This window comes from Argopecten irradians, chromosome 2 (assembly GCF_041381155.1).
Source record: "Argopecten irradians isolate NY chromosome 2, Ai_NY, whole genome shotgun sequence".
Lineage (NCBI taxonomy): Eukaryota > Metazoa > Mollusca > Bivalvia > Pectinida > Pectinidae > Argopecten > Argopecten irradians.
This window is the reverse complement of record NC_091135.1, coordinates 37,796,220-37,806,909: the sequence shown is the minus strand read 5'-3', so window position 1 is coordinate 37,806,909 and position 10,690 is coordinate 37,796,220. Positions and strand designations below refer to the sequence as shown.

General features: G+C 33.5%; 1 protein-coding gene across 1 annotated transcript; it reads left to right on the top strand.

The window, feature by feature from the left end:
• Positions 1-2,537: 2,537 nt before the first annotated feature.
• On the top strand, positions 2,538-7,003 carry LOC138315381 (dual specificity protein phosphatase 3-like). The gene is made up of 3 exons (XM_069256366.1): positions 2,538-2,859; positions 4,544-4,767; positions 5,398-7,003. Exons 1-3 carry the CDS (start codon positions 2,660-2,662, stop codon positions 5,592-5,594), a joined length of 621 nt encoding a protein of 206 aa, XP_069112467.1. The 5' UTR covers positions 2,538-2,659; the 3' UTR covers positions 5,595-7,003.
• The last annotated feature ends 3,687 nt before the right edge of the window (positions 7,004-10,690 follow it).

Genomic DNA, 10,690 nt, shown 5'->3' with positions numbered 1-10,690 from the left:
TCACTGTTACTATTTTTAGATAATTTCTTTGTCAGCACTCTAGTGGCTTCATTCCTTGAGTGATTTTGATCAAACTGCACACAAATACAAAGGACTGAAAAAGTTTGAGTTTCAAGGTTGCAGGGTGAAGGTCAAGGTCACCGTTACTATTTTTTGAAAATCCTTTTCAGTGCTCTAGCGGCTTCATTCCTTGAGTGATTTTGATCAAACTTCACACAAATTTAAAGGACCATAATATTTTCGACAAGATACAGTTTCAGGATTGCCAGTTCAAGGTCAAGGTCACTGTTACTATTTTTAGGTCACCTGACCATACGTCATAGTGACCTACTGCAATAGCCTATTGTCCATCGTGCGGTAACTTTACTTTGTGAACATGATGACTTGAGTAAATGTTAACCGAGGTTGATGAAACTTGTATGTAGCCTTATATCAGCAAGATTCCGTACAAGTTCAAAAATGGGAATTATTCGAAAGTAATGTACAAGTTATTGCCCTTTGTTCTACGTAATTTTATCATTGTGCTTGTGAACAAGATAACTTTGGTAAATGTGAACTGATTTTGATAAAACTCTGTATGTAGCCTTATATCAACAAGATCTAGGATGAGTTTGAAAAAGGGAATTTTTCGACGGTAACTATATTATAGAGTTCATGTCCTTTGTAATAATGCTATTATTGGACCTTGCGTTCTAAAGATATTGTGGTGCTTTATCAGAATTGTGAATTTTATAACCCTTGGCCTCTTTGTTTGCCCCTGAGGAGGAGGCTAAGTTTGCTATAGTTTATACTGAATACTTCTTGGGTATATTTTGTTTATTTTCTACTGGAAATTGTTCAAACTTTTGATTCACATTATAACCACATGAGGACATTTTGCTATTATGTCATTTAGACCCTGTCTCATCCCCAAAGGCTGAGGGGTGGAGCCAAGTGGGGTCCAAATGGCTTAAATTTTTAGGTCACCTGACCATAGGTCACGGTGACCTATTGCGATGGCCTTTTGTCCGTCGTAGTGCGTCGTCCGTCGTGCGTTAACTTTTCGTTGTGAACACGATAACTTTAGTAAATGTTAACCAGATTGATGAAACTTTGTATGTAGCCTTCTATCAAAACGATCTGGAACGATTTCGAAAATGGGAATTATTTGACAGTAACTTAGAGTTATTGCCCTTTGTTATAATATTCTTATTGTGCCTTATGTAAACAGGACAACTTGAGTAATTGTGAACAGATTTTGATGAAACCTTGTATGTTGCCTGATACCAACAAGATCTAGAACGAGTTTGAAAAAGGGAATTTTTAGAATGTAACTGATAGAATTAATGCCCTTTGTAATGATGTAATTATTGGACTTTGTGAACTGGATAACTTGAGTAAATGTTATCTGGTTTTGATACTATGCAACCTTATATTGATAAGATCTTGGAGCAATTCGAAAATGAGTATAAATCATTTAAAAATTTACAGAATTGTGGCCCATTGTAACTATACCATTATTGAACCGTTTAAACACAATATTTTAACTAAATGTAAAGAGTTTGATGAAAAAATTTGTTCACAGCTTTATCATGTAAAAAATATGAGTTAGGCGCACCATTTTACGTTCTGTCACACGATGTAATGATGATGTACATAAAGGTGTGATTTATTATTGCATGTTTATCTGTGAAGTGCTGTTTTATGTCTGATTAACTGCCAGGATGTACCAGCTTTAAGATGGTGGAACTGGAAGGGCCTAGCTACATTTGTAATACAAGGACAAAAACCACTGACCTGAGATCTGTAATTTTTTGTGCCCCATGAATTATTTTCTAGTTATAATAACATCTGTGATGTAACATGATATGATGATTTTGTTTCGGGATCCCAAACACTCATTTATCACTGTTCACAGGGTCCATGGATGATAAAATTAGAAAGAAAAATAACAACCATATGTCATTTATGATAAATTGTTCCAGTATGCAAATTCATCCAAGACCTCATTGCATACAGAGTTTCATCAACATCAGTTCATATTTACTTCAGCTTCTGTGTTGAATACAGGAGGGAAAAAATTAACACACCATGTGTTAAAGTCCCTCATAGCTATTATGTTGGCCCTTAAATGACAAATTACTATTGGATGTCAGGTGACCGTTAAGGCCCATGGGCCTCTTGTTCTCTGAAACTAAGCATGGAATAACACTCATAATTCAATGGTAGCATACTTATAGGCAGGCAATTCAATATTGTACAAATGATGGGGCTAACCCCCCGTGGCGAAGGGGTCAATAAGGCTACTATTTTTATATGAATTACTTTCTCTCTGAAACTTTATATTGGATAGTACTCATAGTTGTATGGTATATATATATATCTATAGCATCGTTACATGGTTGGAATTCAAAATTAAACAAATCGTGGGGTCAATTTTGCAAATTATTCTGATTGTAAGAGTCTTTGTGATTATTACTAAAAAAAAAAACCAGGTGAGTGATACAGGCCCTCTAGGCCTCTTGTTTATAAGACATAATTTTTTCTGACTGTCAACACAACATAATGTTTCAAAAGTGTTTCGTGCTATACCTCTAACATTGTTGGAGTAGTATACATTGTAATTTTCATTATAAATCTATTTTAAGTGTACATTAAAAATGTGAGGATATTCTGTAGAATGTTTTTATTTCCGATATCTACTAAATCCAAAGGTATGGCAGACTACAATCAGGAGACCTTTGACACTGTGAAGGGATACCTCCAGGAGAGGAGGGATGCTGATGCCCCTAAACCAATCCAACCTAATGCTTTCAGGATGCCTTTAGGACCGAAAACTAACTTTAATGAAGTTTACCCAGGAATCATACTTGGAAATCAGTAAGAGTTTGGTGATAGATACAATTGTATAATTAGCTCACCTGGCCCGAGGGTCAGTGAGCTTATGTCATGGTGCGTCGTCCGTCAGTCCGTCCGTCAACATTTCCTTTAAAACGCTACTTCAGTGTTTTTCCTGGGTATTTTGGGAAATTGCCACCTGATGAAAATTGGGATATTTTGTGCGATATAAGTAGGAGATAAAAAATTTGAACGATGTTTATGGAAGTTTTGGAAAAGGTAGAATAGATAATTATGCTTCTCTAAGAATCAAGTGTAAGAATGGTTACTAATATACCACATTCAGACTTGGGATTTCCTGAATTTTTTAGTTTCGTCGCACAAAATACGCGTCAACTCACTGATTTGGAAAATTTAGACATAGATTTGGGAAAAAATAACAAGCAATACAATTGGGAATGGGGCCTTATTTCGGCTCCAAATATATAGGCAGGAAAAACACTGTACTTGTCCTAGAGTTCTGCATGGATTGTAACCAAATTTAGCCAGAAGCATCCTTAGGGAAAGGGGTATAGAGTTTGCATAAATTTTGGTATAACCTCCCGGGGGCAGGAGGGGTGGGGCCCAATAAGGGAAATAGAGGTAAATCATTTAAATCGCTACTAGTCTTAGAGTTCTGCATTGATTGTAACCAAATTTGGCCAGAAATATCCTTGGCGGAGGGAGAATAGAGTTTCTATAAAGTTTGGCTCTGACCCCCTGGAGCAGAAAGAGGGGGCCCAATAGAGAAATTTGAGTTGAATCTTTATGTAGTTGAATCTTTATATATAAATTTAAATTCCTTCAGAAAATATTTCTTGGCATTACAAACCAGGTGAACGATACAGACCCTCTGGGCCTCTTGTTATATGTAGCTGAATCATACTGGGTTGATCATTAGAACGAATATATGCACTGCCTCCAAAAATCATGCAGGCACAGTTTTCTATGCTTTTTTGAAGGTTTTCAATTATTTCATGCGTATGCATGTATTTATATATCATTTTTGTCTAAAACAAACATAATGACCCTTCTAATACTATCGTACCGCTCACAAGACGTCAAGTCCACAATTTGTAGACTTGCCGTATAAAATCCCTCTGGAAAGACCTTTATTTTGTATATGCAAAAAAACTACTGTCTTGCTGTGAATTTGATATTTTATACAGTTTAGTTTTATTGCCATGTAGATAAGTGATATGAAACAAGTGCTATAAAATGCATACAAACGTTTTAATAATGATTTGCATGATCATTGCTTTGCTCCATTAGCAGTAATAGGTACCAATTGTAGCTCAAAATACATACCATTTATCATTTTGATCATCAGTGACCAGGTACATGCAGGTACATTTTCTCCTGTTTCATATTTAAACCTGCTTTGATAATACAGAGGGACTTCATATTACCGAATAATCCAATAAAGAATGGTTGATAATATATAATTGTTAATATTGGGATAAAGAAATAAAGACAGTAAATTAGTTCTGCAGGATGTGATAAAAATTGAAACATCTTTTATTATTCATATATCTTTATCATGGTTTCAATGATAACTTGTCACAATAAACATGTTATATAATGTCAAACCAATAAGCTACAATAATTTCAAGTTATATTTTGAATCAATCATGATGTGGCTGGCCTTTCTACCTATGTTTTCTATATACTTTTCATTACATTCCAGTGTGTGTGCCAAAGATCCGGAGAAGCTGAAGAAAATTGGAGTAACTCATGTTCTGAATTGTGCTCAGGGTTCCAAGATCAACCAAATCAACACGGATGAGGAGTTCTTCAGCGAGGCTGGTATCAGTTTCTACGGAATCAAGGCTATGGATATTTCTACCTGTGATATCAGTCCACACTTTGTACCAGCTGCTGATTTTATAAACGCTGCACTCATTGCTGATGGTAATCTAATGTTACTAATGTTATAACAAAAGAAATTGACAGTTGTTAGTGGTGAAGAAAGATGTCAAGCACATTTAAATTTGAAAATAACATAATTTATTAGATCAGATAAAAGGAGGCATTTGATTGCTCATCTGTGAGACTATATAACCTTAGTTGATCATATTACCTGATCAGCTGAGTGTTCTGGGGCTATTTCCATTTAATAGTTTTCAATAAGTCACTGGGTTAATATATAAAAACAAAACTAAAACTGATGTGCAGGAGGCCAACTGAATCCAGGATCATCCCCTAATTTTCTGGCTACAATCAAGCTCATTGTAGATTGTATAGACTCGCCAATAGACTGAAAGTTAGGCCTACAGGTCAGACTTTATCAGAAGAGTTACATGTTAGGTTATCTCCCCCTTGTTTGAAACTTTTGATCTGGAATCAGACAAGTAGTAGAGACAAAATTAATCAAGCCGAATTTTAATTTTAGAGTCTTTGGATCATGGCTCCCATCAGTTTTACAATTTTTTATGTAAATTGGTTTCTATAAATATTTACACCTTCCTATTTTCCTAATTTCAAATTTCATATACTGTACTCTCATACTGTAGATCTGTATCTTTCCTTTTTTTGTTTCAGGAAATAAAGTGTACGTCCACTGTATGGAAGGTATCAGTCGTTCCTCCACCATGGTCATTGCTTTCCTAATGCTCAAGAGAAGCATGACACTCATGGAGGCCGTTACCGCTGTTCGAGCCAAGCGGGAAATCTTTCCAAATACAGGGTTTCTAAAACAGCTGTGTACCTTAAACAAGTCTTTGTATGAAGCACAATAATACATCTAGTATTTTAGTTGTTGTTTAAAGTTTTTTCTGAAAACTGACATTAATACCTTAATAATATGATTGACATTCCATATGTATTTATACACTATATTTTGTATGATCAATACCAACACATAAATGCATGTATTGAATGTGGTCATGATGTCATGTACACTTTATAATAATAGATGGTAACAGTGGCCAAAATGTCCAGGATTCTGAATTTCCGCTAAAAAAAATCCACAGCTGGAAAGTAAAGTTTAATGTCTATGCCTTGCAGGTACCAGATGGCTTTCGTTGGTTATTATCTATTTTTATGAGAATTTCTTGCTTTTTCTCCATTCCAAAACTTTTAACAGATCCTTGAATGAACATGTAATCATCATATTAATTTTAGTGTGACATTTACACAGTAAACTTGGATTGTGTCCTTGTGTTTGCCACCAGGATAAGTCTATCACCCGGCCTGTAGTAACCAATGCAAAACTATTGTGCCTTAAAATGAAAATCTCTTTGTTTATCGTTTGAAGTTTTAATATTATGAAAAATGATAGTCTCTTGTCGACTGTTTTCCTTTTTCTCTACCATTTCTAAATGTCGTACCATTTTTACTATGAAGGATTAAATCAAGACAAATGATCTCCCTTGTTTGAGTGGTGGAGTATGGTCTATGAATTTCTTAAAAGTAATTTCTTAAGAGTAAAATATTTGCATATCACCTTGATCATGCATCACATATGATCACATGATCATTTTGTATCATTAAAAACAATTAATACAGTTATTCTTCTGTGTATGGTATAAAGTTTCCCACATTATTTGTTTCCCCATTTATATATCTATTTTCCCAATTTCCCTATTTCTAAAATGTTGATTTACTGTGTACATTGTCATTCCTGGTTAACGGTGTATACATTTCTGTATATACTTATGCAATATTTTTTGTACTTGTTGTATTTTCATGTGCTTTTCAATTTACTTTCAATGAACAGATAAAAAGTTTAGTGCTAGATCAGAAGTATCTGTTATGGTTTATATACTGGTAAATACATTATATGTTACATCTGATATGCTTTTTGATAGTTTTACACCATTTCACCTTTTTCATGTTTTTTGTTGTTGAGTCTGTGCCTACTTCCTAAAACTAAAATGCAATTATCATAAGGATATTTTAAAATATTATCCATTACAAAATTTAAGGAAAAGGTGCATTTTAAAATGTCTTTCAATAACAAACTGTACCAGTCATTATATTAGTATATAAATGCATTCCCTACACATGCATGTTGACCATCTAATATTGTTATCACTTTTTATTGATAATGGGATATATATGTTGTTTTACTTTATATATAGTGAACTTGTACAAAACACTAATAGTTTTATATTTGAAATAAACTTTTTCCTATGCTGGAATTTTACTGCTTTGTTCTCAGATTTGTTGAAGCACTTGATTTCTTTTGATGGCGAGAGTGGCCAGATAGTTAAGGTATCCAACATGCATATTGCTGTTCATATTCAGAAATGTAGGTGGTCATTTGGAGATTCAGGTGGGACAGTTCTCATGTACTGGCTGCTAGATAAGAGGTGTTTTTTTTCATTCTGGAAGATCTTTTATATCTCTAACAATACTCTGACGAACAAAATGATAATAATTAGATACATTTTATCTTGTCATTTTATCGACATTCAAAGAAATTAAAATTTCTACATGCAATTACAAATAAGTCATATTAAAAAATATTATTGATTTGAGTGATTGTCGAGTAACAGTGGCATAGGAAGATGAAATGTAATGGGGCGTAAATGTGCAGTAGGACCCTTTTTCTTTCAAATGTGCATTTTTAGAACATTTCACTCGGCGAGATCAGAAATTTGGGTGCATTGAGTACATCAAGTACGTCACTTCTGATTGGACGTTAATTATAAGGTAGGTCATTTTTTATTGGATGTTAATCATTAGGTAGGCCCATTTCTGAATGCGAGAATAATTATAAGGTATACCATTTCTGATTGTAGGTTAATTATAAAGGTAGGTGTTTCTGATTAGACGTTAATTATTAAGTAGGTCACTTGTGATTGGAGGTTAATTATTAGGTAGGTCACTTCTGATTGGACGTAAATTATTAGGTGCGTCAATTTTTATTGGATGTCAATTATAAGGTAGGTCACTTCTGATTGGACGTAAATTATCAGGTAGGTCACTTCTGATTGGACGTTAATTATCAGGTAGGTAATTTCTGATTGGACGTTAATTATTGTGTAGGTCACTTCTGATTGGACGTTAATTATTATAGGTAGGTCACTTCTGATTTGACGTAAATTATTAGGTAGGTCACCTCTGATTGGACGTAAATTATTAGGTAGGTCATTTTTTATTGGATGTTAATTATAAGGTACGTCACTTCTGATTGGAGTTAAATTATTATCAGGTAGGTCACTTCTGATTGGACGTTAATTATCAGGTAGGTACTTTCTGATTGGACGTTGACTATTGTGTAGGTCACTTTTGATTGGACGTTAATTATTATAGGTAGGTCACTTCTGATTTGACGTTAACTATTAGGTAGGCCATTTTTATTGGAGGTTAATTATTAGGTAGGTCACTTCTGATTGGACGTTAATTATTAGGTAGGTCAATTTTTATTGGAGGTTTATTATAAGGAAGATCACTTCTGATTGGAGGTAAATTATCAGGTAGGTCACTTCTGATTGGACGTTGATTATTAGGAAGGCCATTCTTTATTGGAGGTTAATTATTAGGTAGGTAACTTCCGATTGGACGTTAATTATTAGGTAGGTCACTTCTGATTGGAGGTAAATTAGCAGTTAGGTAATTTATGATTGGACGTTAATTATTGTGTAGGTCACTTCTGATTGGACGTTAATTATTATAGGTAGGTCACTTCTGATTTGAGGTAAATTATTAGGTAGGTCACTTCTGATTGGAGGTTAATAATTTGGTAGGTCACTTCTGATTGAAGGTTAATAATTATTATGTAGGTCACTTCTGATTGAAGGTTAATAATTATTATGTAGGTCACTTCTGATTGGGTGTTAATTACCAGGTAGGTCACTTCTTATTGGACGTTAATTATTAGGTAGGCCATTTTTATTGAAGGTTAATTATCAGGTAGATCACTTCTGATTGGAGGTTATTTATCAGGTAGATCACATCTGATTGGAGGTTAATTATCAGCTAGGTCACTTCTGATTGAAGGTTGATTATTAGGTAGGTCACTTTAGTTTGGAGGTTAATTATTAGGTAGGTCACTTATAATATGTTGATAACGATAAAAGCTTTATATTTACAGATGTAATCATCTACATTTTTAACCTAATAACGGGGTGAAAACTTACCAGAATGTCATAAATACATGCATAGCATGAATAAGTAGTTATCAATGAACATGTCCCATGATCGTGATAATGGGTACTGTAACTTGACGTGATATGTTACGACCTTTTTGAAACGACTGTTTTTATTATAAAATTGGTTATAAATTGATGGAACTGTTATTAAACTGAACTGTTGTGTGGTAAAGATTATTTTGATATCTAGAAATCCGATATTTAATACAAAGTTTAAAAAAAGGAGAAAAATCTCCATATTTGCACGATAATGGATCGCCAACCAGTAGGCCTAATTAAACTTGTATTTTCTTTAATATATCTTATACTTATTCAATATATAAATGTACTATATATATATATATATGAATTTATTGTCTTTACTATACTGCATATCAGGTACGTTTAAGCAAAATATTTTTATCTTTATAATGATAACAAAAAATCCAAATACAATATAATTTATCATAGGAGTTAAATTAACTATGAAGTTATTTATTTTGAACGAATGTAAATGAATAATATGAAAAATGTACAATGTTTAGTAAGGGGAGAGTACGGTGGCTGATTTGTGCCATTTCGTCTTTTCGTCTTTTCGTCTTTTCGCCCCGAAAAGACGAGAATTAAGAAACCTTAATTTTCGTCTTTTCGCCCCGAAAAGACGAAATTTAACAACTTTAAATTTCGTCTTTTCGCCGCGAAAAGACGAAAAGACGAAAAGTCAAACACGAAAAGACGAAAGTGATACACGCTAATTAGCGACTTTGATTCTCGTCTTTTCGCCTTCAAAATTCTCGTCTTTTCGTAAGAGAGAGAGAGAGAGAGAGAGAGAGAGAGAGAGAGAGAGGTTTTTAAAATATAATAATACTGTTTGCATGCTTAATGATTTTTTTGAACATTAGAATACTTTAGAATGAGTGATTTTTTGTATATTTATAAGAGATGCTCTGCCTGGTTATTATGGTTAATTAATATATATGATTGATTGGCATGTATAAAAGTGTAAAAGCTGATGTTAGTTTGTGAAACAGGAACAAAAAGTTATATAGTGTAATTTACATGTTTCAATATTTTTTGGGCTTTGTTTGAAGCAACAATACTAACAGAGCTTTTGAATTCGAACTTTCCCCTTTTACTTATTATATATGAGAGTTGTCTCCTCCCGGACATTTTACTGGAAAATTTGGAAATTAATTATACACTATATAAAGTAATTACATATCAATTTAGTTTGAAAGGATATGAATGGATGAGATGAAATAAAGAGTAAATGATGATTTTATCTAAAATTAATGTGAAAGTGGTGAAAGGGAAATTTATGCCTATTGAATAAAAAAAATTGTGAGAAATAAACCTTTCAGAAACCTTCCTTTCTGAACTCTTGAATATCATCAGCCTTAAATCCTTGTTATAGTGAGATCATACCATTTCATGATATGGCATGATAAGTTCGTGTGTATATTTACATATGCGTTGTTTAAGTGAATTCGGTTTTTCATCATCATTATTCTATCCTTTCTTCCGTACAAATATAAATTGAAATACTTGCGAGCCATCCAAATGGAGTTCCTGTATTCCTTGAGAGCCAATGTTCTGCCCTCGACCATTTCGTAACAACTGCCCAGAAGATTGTAACTAATCACATATATCTTCCCTTGTTTTTGTTTTACTGCAAAACTCGATTTGACCAACCAAAATCTTCCACAAGGGTATATATATCCCAATATTCTTCATATGACCATTAAAATTTTAAAAGT